This window comes from Trematomus bernacchii, unplaced genomic scaffold, assembly GCF_902827165.1.
Source record: "Trematomus bernacchii unplaced genomic scaffold, fTreBer1.1, whole genome shotgun sequence".
In the NCBI taxonomy this organism is placed as follows: domain Eukaryota; kingdom Metazoa; phylum Chordata; class Actinopteri; order Perciformes; family Nototheniidae; genus Trematomus; species Trematomus bernacchii.
Window position 1 is genome coordinate 5,405,066 of NW_022987547.1, and position 14,709 is coordinate 5,419,774.

General features: G+C 39.1%; 2 protein-coding genes across 2 annotated transcripts; one reads left to right on the forward strand and one right to left on the reverse strand.

Annotated features, from left to right (window-relative positions):
- Positions 1–137: 137 nt before the first annotated feature.
- On the reverse strand, positions 138–5,368 carry lman2la (lectin, mannose-binding 2-like a). The gene is made up of 9 exons (XM_034122678.1): positions 5,179–5,368; positions 4,716–4,834; positions 3,966–4,083; positions 3,799–3,881; positions 3,624–3,656; positions 2,976–3,137; positions 2,395–2,509; positions 1,881–2,003; positions 138–1,681 (listed from the first exon to the last, which is right to left on the reverse strand). Exons 1-9 carry the CDS (start codon positions 5,366–5,368, stop codon positions 1,539–1,541), a joined length of 1,086 nt encoding a protein of 361 aa, XP_033978569.1. The 3' UTR covers positions 138–1,538.
- Positions 5,369–6,688: 1,320 nt separating this feature from the next.
- On the forward strand, positions 6,689–14,037 carry mtfp1 (mitochondrial fission process 1). The gene is made up of 4 exons (XM_034123402.1): positions 6,689–6,857; positions 10,839–10,966; positions 11,196–11,428; positions 11,961–14,037. The coding sequence occupies exons 1-4, from the start codon at positions 6,788–6,790 to the stop codon at positions 12,025–12,027; spliced, it is 498 nt and encodes a 165-aa protein (XP_033979293.1). The 5' UTR covers positions 6,689–6,787; the 3' UTR covers positions 12,028–14,037.
- Positions 14,038–14,709: the final 672 nt, after the last annotated feature.

The following is a 14,709-nucleotide window of genomic DNA, read 5'->3' on the forward strand; positions in this document are numbered from 1 at the left end:
TACAAACATTAGGATGTTGATGCTCAGGCACAAGCTTTTCTATAATGCACTATTTTCAGAAAGTGGTTTATATTTAACTTTCTACCTGGTACACAGGAACATTTATTTTGTCTTACATATAACACACTTCACACACATTATCAATGTAGTTATTTGTTGGTCTTTAATGAGGAAATACAAATAGTTCAGGACAAACACATTGGTTAAAAATGTAACACGTGGGTGACAGAGGAAACATGGTTGTCATACAAAACAAACACAATATACTGTAAATAAGGTTGGGTGGTTGTCAAAGTGGCTACATGAAATGAGGAAGTCCTCACTTATTGCACAACTGAAAACAAAGCAACACATGAAAGATATATGATGTTGACATGAGGCCTGCAAACATTTCCAGAACTTAACAAACGCTGAGCAACAGCTCCCTCCAGAGCCAGCATGTTTACTCGTTCTTCGTAAGAGCATTTGAGGTATGACAGAAACACAGTGGTAGTGTTAAAAACAACACAGACAAACATGAATATTAGTGTACAATGTGCAAAGAAAACTCTCAGCAAAAAGGAAAATAGTTATATATATAATAAATAATTTTGTGTCTATTAATATTAAAAATCTCTTCAGTGCAAAGTCCACATCCAACATTTAAATTAATTTGTTTTAAATATATTTAGAGGAGTTTGCTCTAATCTTTTGGGACTACAATAACATCTTGGGAAATGAAAAATAAATAATCTAAATATTTTTTATATTTTTTTTTAATTGTTAAAAATAAAAATCCGGACTAAATATTTCCTTGAAACAGCCAAATATTTGCCACACGCATCAATTAAACAGGCCGGTTTTCCATATACGCTTTACATAAACACATCAAAAGGTCAGGCATACTGTAAACAATGATGTGCAACAGCTCATAACTAACAACCTAAATGAAAGCCATGCAAACTACTACTAGAATATACAGCATACTATATAGTGTATACTCCAAATGATTGAATACAAATGCATCTCATGTTAGCATGTAGCTACAGTACGGATGGCCTAAATTGTTTTTAGTGCTATTTGGTTAGCGCTTCAAGTCATACTGTAGATTGGAAAACATTGGATACTTATATATCATATTTGAAAACCATAAAAGTCAGTGAAATAAAAAAAAAAGCACAAGAACAAATCTCAGAATGACCTATTTGTCAACTACAGCAAACGGGGGAAAATGTAGCTGCTCATAAGATGTCACACTGCACGTATGCTGAGTAACAGGTAGAGAGGCAGAGATGGTAAGGCCGAGCTGGTGTGTGTCAGACGGGCGGAGGACAGAAATAAATTCTTCCTACTGCTTCATAACGACCAATGGCAAAGTTGGACGATGGCTTTGAGTAGCAGGTGATACATCTACTCCGTCTCCTGTCGATATAGTGTTTTTTCTCAGGTAAAAACAACTTGCTGCACTCCGACAGCAGCGTCTCAGTGCGGTTTGGGTCCTCAGACCTCAGTAGTCTTCACTATCACCACCTCCATCTTTGTTTTTGTCACAGTCCCTCTCAGTAGAAGCGCTTGCGTCGGTTCTCCTTCCAGTGGCTGTAGACCACCAGGCCGATGACGATGAGGAAGATGAGGCCCAGCATGGAGAAGAGCACGGCGAAGAAAATGGCTATTCCACTCATCCCTTCATCAACCAGACCGACTGGAAGAGAGTCAGGGAGGTACAAAGAGAAGAAAGGGGGGGGACAATTATTTTAAAAACATATAAATAAAAGATTACAGAAAGAGTGACATGCAGCAGAAAGACAGCCAAGGAGAGAGCAGGTGAACCCACAAAGACAAAGACGTGCGTGTGTGTGTGTGTGTGTGTGTGTGTGTGTGTGTGTGTGTGTGTGTCTTACATTTAAGAAATTCAAAGTTATCCACACTGGGTATGGTTATCTCCTCTTCCTCCTCTTCCTCTTCCTGTTGACTCCGAAACACCGTCAGTTGGTAGAGTTTCAGGGAAATTATATCATGGTTATCTATGAAAGAGCAGCAGAAAATATGATTATATTAGAAAACATATTTAGAAGAAGTAAATAGGTGGGCAAAGGGTTCACACTGCAAATGTTCAAAAGTCAAATGACAAGAATAAGAATTAAAACTAGGAGAGAAAAATAAGTACTGTAAAACTGGGAAAAGGGTTACTTGGGGAAAGGATACACACTCGTACATCAGGCTTTGTCCACTTCTCTACCATTATAGTGAGATAAAAAAGGTTTTCACTTGTGATCATTTTCACGATTTCCTCAATGATGGGCCTCCACATTATTATATATAATAATAGTATTGTCTGTCTGTTTATCATGGTCCAATAAATCTTTAATTGGATGAGCTTTTATTGGGGCGCTTTTCGGCATAGTGATAGTTTACCTGAGAGGTCTCCAGTGACGGATGATGCTCCAAAATAATATCCTTTGGGAAGCCGGACCCCGGGTATGTCCAAGCAGTCCCTCCACTCATGTTGCCCATCGATGTCTATCATCACCTGAAGAACAGAGGCAATTCAGTAACGTATAGAGACTCACTGGATATGAAGGCCTGACATGTCTCAGTTCTTTTGCCAAATAGGTTTAATGTGCTATCTGAATGACTGAGTAAAAACAAAGCTAAATATAAAGCTCTCTTGTAGTTCCTTTGCATTATTCTGAAGAAGGATTTAGTCGTATACCAATATCGTTTTATCTATAATGACAAAATCATTTATATTTCAAAGTTACCTACCTTTGCATTCTTAAAGTGATATGTGTGATATGCTTCTGCCTAGATTCTTAGTTTAGCCCTTAGTTTACTCAAAATGATTACATCAGAGGTACACTTTATAAACAAAGCTTGGATAAATATTACCAGGCCAAACTCAGCCAACCATGCTAATAAGAGGTGTGACTGTTTACACATGAGGAAGTGTCGTCGTGTGCTAGGCACATTTAATATCGTGGATCAGAGTCTCTTACTGTGAGTCTGCGGCGGACGTATCGGATGAAGAGGAAGGTGTCATGTTTGAGGTTGCGCACCATGGCGTTGCACCCCCCCAGCTCTGTGGGCCGGCCGTCACGCTCGTGGTCGTAGCTAATGCTGCCGTTCCCAACCATGGCCAGAACGAAGGGGAAGATCCTCTTGTGGTCACAGAAAGGAAACGGAGCGATGAGGATATGGTCATCATTTAAAATCAGTCCCTCATCTTACACCACACACACATTTAATATTCCATTCCTCACATGTATATATGATATCCTGCTTTTAGACATGTATATTTTTCTACTTTTTTTTTAATGCTAATGTCGCAAATTGGGATCAATAAAGTACTTATCTTAATAAAAAAGTAAGCCTTTGCAATTAGACTATGTTAGTTTGGTGTTAAAAAAAGCTGCTGTTCATTAGGTTGAATTGAAAAATCCCTTATTAACAAACTTGTAGTGAGTGTTACAATGAATGTCACATTTAGTTGCATGCTTTTTTCTTCATCTAACTCCGGTTAAGACAACATGGCAACCATGCAGGGATCAATCAACACTGAGGTTATGTTTGCAGACAGAGAAGCACTAATGGAGGCTGTTAAATGGACATAGGATTGTGATCAAATATTAAAGAACGCAGATTACCTGAGTGCGAGGAGTATATCTTTTCTTCTGCGCCTGACTCCAAAAGGTTGCACAAAAGAACACAAAGACAGCCATGAAACACAAATTTGCAAGAGCACTCGTCTATGATTTTTTTTAAAAGCTGCTTTTCTTTCCAAAAACAGGTTAGATCTGGGCAGTGACTGCTCCAGCATACCTCTAGGTGTTTCTCCTCATTGGGATACGTGTCCACGAACACACCCAAGCCAGTGAAGTTATCCATATTTCCAAAAACAGGACCTGGAAAATAATAGTGTTGATAATGTATTCAAAAATAGAGATTGGAAGTAAAGTTATATAAATAATATATTGTATAGCGATTACCTTTCTGCATACGTTCCTTAGTGTACCAAAGGGCCAGCCCGTCACCATTCAGGTTCTTCTTTCCTTGTCCATGAATCTTAAAGTGCACCTGCATCTCCCAGTCTGTCAGATGGCAAGGCTAGAAACACACACAAGTTCGATAAAACACCTGAAATAAAGTGTGTGCTCCAACAAATGGGCATTATCATTCTGATTTAAAAAACTGATGTGTTAAGGTGAAGTCTGTTTCTCTTTCAGTAGTGTTTTCTTTAGCACTGTGTAGGCGTCACAGAGTTGAGGTCAAGTCAAGAGGAAATACTAATCGAAAAGGGAAACAGCTGGTCCATGTTAGCCCTCAGTGGTAAAAAAAAGAGGAAAAGGGTCTTCTGTTGAGTCAGATAGTATTTGGGTCAGCGTTTTAGAGATTTGAGGTTTTTTACTAAACACAATCATGGTCAGCAGACGATGTGTTTTTCTTGGTTAGTGACAGATAAGATTACAGCTCAGAAGATGACAGGCTGTCTCAAGCACCAACCCAGTTGCCAAAACATCCTCCCACACCAAACCCATACTTAAACATAGGCAGTACAACCACTCTTAACACTACTGTAGAAATATTTGTTGATATTTCCAGACTCTTGATAACTTGCTTGATATTCAACAAATTGCCAGATTCATGAGGGAAGGAGTAAAGTAGCAAGTAGACTGCAATAGCTTAAGCCTGATGGATCTTAAAAACTGGTAAATGGGGTGAATTGATGTTTTACTCACCAGGCGGCCCCACACTGCCCCCTGCTTGCTCTGCTTGTCAGGTGTGAGGCGCACCTGGTCGGTGGTTACCATGGCATCACCCATCAGCTCCCAGTGGGAGGAGCCTGCGGATCCCACACCTGAGCACACAAATAGCATCATCAGCAAGAAAAAAGATGACACAGCACAATAGAGCTCATTCAGCCTCTGCTTTGTTGCAAAACAACAGAGAAAAACTAGACAAACACAGTCTAATGAAACACAATGTAATGTAGGACATAGGCTATGGCTTTATTACAGTAACAGGCTAAATGTTACATCAGGGATATTTTTATCTGGAGAACGAAAGCATGCCAGAATAATCGAGACATTGTAAAATGAATAGAGCTAAAGCTTATATGTGATTTAATCGCTGAATGCATTCTTCTGGAAGCATCTGTCAGTCTGCCCCAGTGACAGTGGGCTGTATAACGAATACTGTTACCTTGGTAAGGCTTGGAAAGGGAATACTCCCGCTTCAAAAACTCCTCCATTTCATGTTCATCTTCGGCAAAACACAATGCTGCATTACAAATAAGAAAAGCGAAAGTCCAGTATGATTTAAAAGGCATTGTTTTCCGTCTAAATGGGGATTTGGGCTCCCTATAATGATAGCTCATGCTGGCGGCAGCCATCGTAGGTCAAAACTCATCCCACTGAACGGTGTGCTTCCCTGCCATTGGTTCCCTGTGTGACATGGCTCATCACTATTGGTCCGTTCGACTGTCAATCAGAATTCTCGTTTTCTATTGGGTGTTCGGTACGATCGTTTATAGATAGTCAAATGTGAAAAATAATCAATTATAACATAATATTATACATATGTGGCATGACTGTAATTAGCAAAAATACAATAATCCTGTTCCTATTAGTAATCCAGATATTCGTTGGGAAACCAGCAAGTCAGTTTTTAAAGAAGCATAACTAGTGGAATAATGTGTAATTTGACCCTTATTACATACCTTCTCTCATTTATTGATTATACATCTGCTTAATTGTTGTCATTCTGACATTTAAGATGAAACTACAGTAGAATCATATTTTTTTTTTAAACAGTAAGCTGTGACATATTCAACATGTCTTTATTTATATTACATCATTTTTTAATGCTTCACTTTTTCTGTGAGCTATCTTTCTGCTTTGGGCATTGCTGGCTCCTAAATTTGCATTTCAGCTGCTACACCACTGCTTTAGAACGCTTTCATGCAGGGCCCACACTTTCATGCAGGGCCCCAGGACAACATTGAACTGTTGGCTCATACTGACCCACGTTGCCCCCTGTGCTCTTTGTTTGTTGATCTCCCATCATGTACGAGCCCACAGCAGGAGACAGCAGCTTCTATACATTTTGCCCAGAGCCACAGAAACCAGCCAGTCCTCTGCTGCTGGAACACTATCCTGTTTGTGGGACTGTCATTTAGAACCATGTTAGGAATGTGGAACATAAACAAATGCAGCCTAGGACATTTAAGTCCCCTGAGAGTTGCCCATAACGGTACTTTCAATATGGTAATTATAAAAAAAACACAATTGGTATTTTCATATTTCTTCCAGTTGTTAATTGAGAACATAATCATTCAGTTTTTATATATTTATTTTGTGTTTTCCACCATGTTTCCGTGTTTCCACCAACAGCTGATGTAGGCTGATCAAACACATTTTAATGTCTGTTTTCCGGTCGGAAACCCTGACCCCAACCTTAACCGTTTGATGTTTATATGAAAACATTTGATTATATGATTTGTTTGCAAAAACTCAATTTGTAAAATAACTAGTATCTCTTTCAATGTAATACTAAATATGTTTGCCTTGTAGGCCATGTCATGTGCTGACAAGTCAGAGTATACAATTTAAATGATCAATAAAGTAAAGAATCTGAAAGACTAGTAGTTCTGCCTCCGCCCTGTGTTGAGCAGCGTGTTGGGACTTCTCTGCAGGATGCTGTGTGAAGACCACGCCCCCTTCACTGTCCCTGCCGTGTGTCGGCTTACTCAATGCTCACACTGCTAGTGTATGTTTTACAGCACTGGGGGATGGAGTAAAAGAAGGAAAGCATGGATCCCATTGAAGAAAAAACAAGCAAAACGGTCGACATTTATCGCGACACATGGGTCCGCTTCTTAGGTATGTATTGACGTGTTTGTATAATGTGTGGCGTCTCCGTTCACTGTATTTCCGACTGTAACAATTCCAGTTAACGTTACACTGGAGCCGTCATGACCCTGGAGCTGCATGCTAGCTAGCTAGAAGTTAGCATAGCTGGTAAAATGTCTATTTATAGCGAGGTCATTTTGTTTCCACTGGACAAAAATGGACAGCGTCCAAGAATGGACTACAATATCGTTGTTGGTGCTTTGTTTCCAAACTATATTCAGCTGCTTTTGAACTGTTAGCTTTGGAGTTGGGTGTGTACCTCAGGTCTTTCTCAATCAAGGTTGTTCTGCAAGTTAAAACAATGAGTCACAACCACACTGAGACGCCCTCATGAACAGACTGATAAATAAGGCAGGTAGAATTTACTTCCTGTTTCCCCTGCTGTGCTACTCTAGGGGCAGATACTCTATATCCAAACACAAGGGGCATTAATGATATTGGTTACACTATCACCCAATGAGCTGTTAGCTGAGAAAGGTATGTACAGGGAAAAAAGGTCTGAAGGGCAGTCATACTGCAGCAGTTGTCACTGTATGCAGTCCTCCTGGTGAACATGCTTTAATCTCCTGCACTGACCATGTTATGTCATGACAATCTTTTTTTACCATTCAAAAAACCATAATCATTTGCCCTAATGTTCCTGCCTGTGCAGTTAAACATTTCCTTTGAGAAGCATATTGACAGCGATTTAAAAGCAGTCCTACAATATGTAAGTGTATTTAGCCATGTTTTGAGTTTAACATTAAAATGTGAAAACAATGGTGCAACTCATGGATGAAAAGCATTTCCGTTCTCAGGGGTTGTCAGATTTCCTCTTGTACTTCCTCTCAGGCTTATTATTAAAAACAATTTTTATTCTTTTACATTAATATTATACTATGCATTTGATATACTCCTCTTTGGAATGATTTCCCACATTTCATGCATCTGTACACACGTTTGCGGAGAATAATTCCTTTGCAGCATTTGATTCCCAGAAACTCTTCTGCAGGTCTGGAAAAGATTATTTTTTACTGATGTGGAAAAAAACTGAGATAGTGATTATGCAACAAAGACTGGATTTAGTCTTAAAGCAGGAACTTGCTCTAACTGAGTGGGAAGGAAAAGCCAAAGAGCACATTCATTGTATGAGCTGCCTGTCCTAAGGAGATCAGTACCTGTCTTGTTTGGGAACAAATCACATATTCACTTTTGTATTCAACACGCTGACATTCCCCCACCAGTGAAATTGATCTAATAATGTATTTGAGACACATGAGACAGTTGGGCAAACTCAAACATTGTGTCAGGGAGGATGACATATGGTTTTTGGTGGAAATATAAATAGTGGGCTAATTGTTGTTGGATTACATTAGTCATCAATAGGATTTGTCCTCTTATTTCCTGATCTCTTTTAATTCCTTTACGTCTACTTTAATTGTGAACATTACCCCACACACTCTCCACCATCATGCCTTGCTGTGAAGGGCAGTGAATCACAAAGAGTAATCTGAAGCCTTTGCTCAGGTCAGAATTGGACCCCAGCCTATTGTGCCGGGGCATGGCAGATTTTATTATTACCTGAGTGCTATACTGCAAGATAATTTTATCTCCTCTCTCCTTGTTATCATGTTTTATTATACCTCTTATCACCTTATGCTAACAGGTGCTTCTGGAGCTCCAGATTTAGCAGCTGCTGACATTTTCAGTGCTGCAGTTTTAAAGGCAAAGCGGTCTAGAGCTATGAGCAAGTTTCATAAAGTTGTCTTATTCTATTCGCCAGCTTTCTTTTTAAGGCCTAACGTTAGGACTTGTCATATTTGGAAAAAGCGTAGCAACAATGGCTCAGATCTATTCAAGTATCCCAGTAAGTCATGCCAGTGAGCCAGCATGCACAGTACAATGATCCTGAAACTGAAACACTGACCGCTTTGATGTCAACATGTCCTGTGTGTAAAAGCCTTTTACCAACATTTAGGGAAATGAGCAACAGCTAGGCCTATTGAGCCTAATAGTTATTGCACCTGTGATTGCTGTTGTGATGTACATACATTTCCCTCCTGAGTCACTAAATGGATAAAATAAGCTTCTGTGGTTTTAGGCAGGGCTGAGTTTGTAGTTTATAACACATGTTGGGTACTGCTTAGTCCTCAACTTTACTGACAACGATTACATTTCAAGGTTAAAGAGTTTGATGTACTCTTTGACTAATTCTTAAAGTCAATTGGAAAAACAAAGCTGTAATGCGAGGTTTTTCTCTTTGTGAAGCTGTGGAAGCATGATTCACTCGTGCATCTCTTATCTTATTCATCTCTTACTCTTATATAAACAAGAGAAAACTGTTTGCCATTCATGTCATTTCTGTTAAGTGTGTTAAAGGTGGGGTAGGTAAGTTTGAGAAACCGGCTCGAGATACACTTTTTGTTATACTACATGGAATGCTCTTAACATCCCGATAGCAATGAATATCTTAAGTGCTTTGACAAAAAATCCATAAAAAAATGTCATCTGTGGAAGTCGTAATACTGTAAAAAGTACGACCAATCATTTTAGCCGGCCCGGCTAAAATAACTGGATGGCCTACCTGCCTGTCAGCCTTCCATCGGGGCACAAACTTATCTCGTGCCCTCATTGGTCATGTGCGCGTTCGTGTGTGTTGGAGGAGGGGCTCTATAAGGAAGTGGCAGATTTTCTCCGGTTGTGTATTTTCAAATTCTAGCGATCTCGAGCCGGTTTCTCAAACTTACCTACCCCACCTTTAAGCTAATGTACTTCAGTATCTTAACATGTGTAAAAAATGCAATTGCAATTACAGCATTAAACCCTTTTAAAATAATAGTAAACATGAATGAACCAATAACACCTCAACTCAGAGCATCTGCAGATGCAAGTCCTCTCCTTTCCCCATATTTTAATATAACTTTGCATGGAAGTCAATGGGATACTCTTTATGGTAACATCAGGCCAGGGCTGTGGTAGAACGTTAAGACTGAAGGAATAGAGCTGAAAGTGACACATTTCAAGCACCTAATAATGATGTGAGAGATTTATATCATCCAGATATTGCTAAACCACATAGTACAGTGATTATAATCGTTGACGCCTAAGATAACAATCTTGTGTGTATCCTCTGATAATCCACTTATCTGAACCTGATTTTGATTTGATTGCTTTAAGCATAGAATAAAAGAAGCAGAGTAAAAGTGTCACCATCAGTGTTTCACTGGCTGTCACTTAGTTTTTTCAGCACAGTGTAGTGCAGTCTTTGCACAGTGCTTGCCTCAGTTATGACAGCAGCACCACAGATAAAGACAGCGGCACCACAGATAGAGACAGCGGCACCACAGATAGAGACAGCGGCAGCAGAATTTGACTTTACTGCGCTCTGATAGCTGGGTCATCAAACCCAAGATAATATTCCTGTGTGACTGGAGTTAATCTTACCAGCAGCTGACATGTTCTTTGGGGCATGGAACAGGTGACTTCTTAATAGGTGCACTTTAACTATTCAAACCTTGTGGAATGGGTATTACTTCATTTCCCCAAATGGTTCTCTCTGTTTCACTGCCACAGTGTCAGAGATAAAGTTCAAGTTTATTAGACAACTTTATATTTCATGATATATGTACAGGGCTTTGGAGGAGCTACAATTTCACATCATGAGCGCTCCTAGATGTGAGACTCCACTGAAAATGTAGCTTTGAGTATTAATGCACTGCCCTGTTACTCAGAATGGCCTTTCTTTTAATGAATGTAAAGTACCTAGGGCTTTCATGTTAATAGATTTTCATTACACGATTATCAGGGCCAAAGTAACTCTGGATAAAGAAATGTATCTACAGAAATGTCCATTTGCTAATCAACTTCAAATAGCATTTTGTCTCGTGTTAGGGGTCGCTAACTAAGGCTATGATTTATTTAAGGAGACTAAAAAGGTTTAAGTCTTATCTCCACTTGTGTATTTGTCCACAGGCTATGCCAATGAGGTCGGGGAGGCTTTCCGTGCTCTAGTGCCGAAGAGTTTCGTGTGGGGCAGCTATGCTGTGGCCACTGTATACGTTACTGCTGATGCTGTGGACAAAGGGAAGAAAGCCGCTGTGGTGAGACGTTCATTTTGTATATGTTATCTTCATTATTGTTCATATTTGTCAAGTAACTACAAGATTGATCTAAGGCGTGCTGTGGGGCATTGACAGAAACAGATTGAAAAGAGAAACTAGAAATGCATGAATGAAATTATTATATGATTTTGTGAACCTACTGTATTTGAAACATCATTGTGATAGCTGGGCCTTTCCTCACTTTCTTATTTTGAATCTGTCCCTGAAGGCCCACGGGGATAACCCAGGGAAGACGACGCGGGTAGCGGTGGCTGTGGTCGACACGTTCGTGTGGCAGGCCCTCGCCTCTGTCATCATCCCGGGCTTCACCATTAACCGTGTGTGTGCTGCGTCACTGCACCTGCTGGGGAAAACCACCAAGTTGCCCCTGCCTGTCCGCAAGTGGACCACCACGGCTATAGGCCTCTCCACAATCCCCTTCATCATCTCTCCTATTGACAGGTTGGCACACCTTTGTTTCTTTGCATGGAATCTTGCTCAATTTGTTAGATTTAAAAGGTAATATGTATTAATCTGCCTCTGAAAATATTCTAAAATAAAATGATGTTAAATAGTTTTTGCCAAGAATTCTCCTTGATTATAAATAAACTACTTGCAATGGAAGACTTCAATACCGAACCATAAAAATCCCATATTTTTTTCGGTAGGCAACAGGGTCACGTGTTAATGGAAAGTTGGATGGTACCAAATTGTTAAATATGTTGCATATGTACACGTTATGATTTAAGAGAAACATTTTTAAAAGACACTCACACTGACGTTCATTATCAAGTAGTAAAAAAAGGATGTTGGTCTTACCACCAATGGCAGGTTCAGTCACGTGACTAAGTTGTGGTGCCACAAACACGGAACAGCAGCACAGTAGAAACACAGTAAAATGTTAAGACATCTCTTCTGCTTTTATGAAATGATTTGGAAAATGTTGTATTATGTGTCCAACATAACAATGTTTCCACTTTCTGTGCCTTTTTAGGGGAGTGGATTACCTGCTTGACGTGAGCATTCGAAAGATCTACAATGAGGAAGAGAAGCACAAATAAGGACTGATCCTGTCGACATACTGCAGACCTGCGCTGGTTCTCCACTCTGTGAAGCACTACAGACGTGTGAAGAATAATTTCATAGAGCAATACTCCACAGTTAGTCAAAGAAACGCATAATAAACTATATTTTCCAGATATAAGTATGTAACGGTTTTAAAGGTGAAGTCCAGCTCCATGAAAATCTTTGGGAACCTTGATTTTAACCTCTCAGGGCAATCTGGATAGCGACACTAATATATTTACAGTATGAATTATGTTTAAATATTCACAGTTAAAACCCTGTGTTATATATTATTCTCCGGCAGGGATACAGTGTGCGGTTATATGGTTGTGATCTTCCTCACAGACAAATCCTCCACAACTCATGGTTTAGAGTTGAGAACTCGCCTCATGTCCAGATGTTAAGGGCATTAAACACAAATCCTCACTAGCTGTTTTTCTGTAGTACTGTAATGCCAGGCCAAAACAAAAAGCCAGTGTGCCATAAAGTCACTCTTATGCATTTCTTACATAAAGTTTATCTGTCACTGTTTTTTTCTTTCTTTCTGAAAACAAGCCTTACTGTTACTTTGAAGAGTGTTTCTAGTGTTTTCTGACTTTTCATTGTTTCATTCTACCTTTTCGTTGGTCATGGGAGCCAAAGTTTGCATTGGGAGCATTTTTTATAATCTATATTATTCTAAATGATATATGGTTTTCTTAAACTAAGCATACTTTTAGTAACATTACATTTGAACTTCACAAGTACTTGATTTATTTCTCACTAATACTAAACAAAATGTTGGCCAGTAAGTCTGTAGCAAAACTAAATTGATGCAAAACTTATTTTGTCAGGGAAATGTTTGACACACCTGTTTCAGACATCGATCACTAATGTAAGACTACTTTCATTTAGAACATGTACAATACATGTAGTGCTGATTTCCTCAAATACTTGTGAAGGTCAGTGCTGCTGTAGCTATGCAGAAAAGGGTTTAAGGGATTCTTTTAGAATTAACCAAAACTGTATGTTTGTATTATTCATTTATTTTCTTTGAGGAGCCAAGTCAAATACTGTATCTCATGCTGAGCTATGCAAGTGAATATCTTACAAAAGTTATGTTGTTACATAAAGTGAAATAAAAAGGAAAATCTGAAAGTAAATGTAGCTGGATATTTGGATAAGCTGTCACCAAGAGGAACATGCTGTATTAGGAATGGTTATAATTGCCAACTTTACAACTGTAGTGTACCATATAGCAATAATTGTATTAAGTGTGTTTGTGTCACATCCCATTCTCTTTATTATGAAAGATGTGGTTCACTTTGTCATGGAGAGATGTGCTGAGAAGTTGTGAACATGTTTAATATTTCATAACCAGATCGGTTCACAATGCATGATATTTTTTATCGCTGTTTTTAAACATTGAAACAAATGCTCAAAGCTCCAGTATGGCAATATTGGATGTTCACTCAAGCACAGACCTTACTTTACTTTGTTTAAGGGCATAGATGTTTTTCATGTGAGGCAATTTGACTTGTAATAGCAGAAACAGCAGAGACCCCAAAGTGTACACATTTAAAGTGTCATGATGGGCCTGTAACTGGGACATTTAAATATAATGCAACCACTCGTTTTTGTATTAATGACACTTTTCCTGCTATAAGAAGCACATTAGTGTATCCCATGTGAAAATCTATATATCCATAGTCAATTTAGCATTTCAGAATGTACACAACTTTTTTATCGTTAAGGTTTCTGAACATTTTCTTATGTGGCAGTGTGTTCGGAAGGCGGTGTTATGAGTCACATTTTCAGCCTTAACTGAAAAAATATCTGACCTCATTCTTTGTTTTCCGTGTGCTGTTATATTTCACAATGTGAAGATTGTTTTTTTCAAATGTGAAAGCAGCTGTTGAAAACTGAAGCACTGCTTGTTACAATGGACTTCAAGTTTTCCTATTATGTAACAACTTCTGACATGCTGGAGAAAAAAAATCTGTTGTGAAATAAATGATCTATGACAAGCTTTGTGTTTTAATCCTCTCCTACAATACGAATATTGACAAGTAAGAGCAGATCCAATTTGCATCTTTGATAACATAATGATTGACACTCTTATGTTTGTGAAAACACATTGAAGCATAATCTAGTCTGCTTCAGGGCCTTTCAGTGAAAACACCTATCTGTGATACAAGTGGCAGCACAACAACTTGCTCTTTGTGCAGCCACAGTTTCCGCTTCCTGACTAACCTACCTCACTTTCAGATGAAAGAGGGCGGTTTAACCAATGAAATTGAAGCACCCATAGGCACCGCAGACCAGGCAAATTAAGAGCCCAGCTGCAGTGATTTATCTTGATTGAGTCAGGAGGCCACAGCTGATCCCTATTCTTCAGATCAAGTGGCCACATAAAGGGCAAAAGGGAATCCCAGCAGCAGCAGTAAACACAGTCATGTTGGTTCTTAATCTTGTGTTCGTGGCTCTTTTGGCCTCATCTACTGCTCAGTCAGGTAAGCAGAAAATGATTATCTTCTTTTAAGCAGAGGATTTGATACATTTGGTCAGGTTTTTATTTGTGGAGGAACCTGCTGAAATTGCTGCATTTACAGTCATTCCTCAGTACATCCAGAACCAGTGGGTGATCCCTGACGACAGTCCACAGTATGAAGACACGTATGAACAATATCTACCAGAAA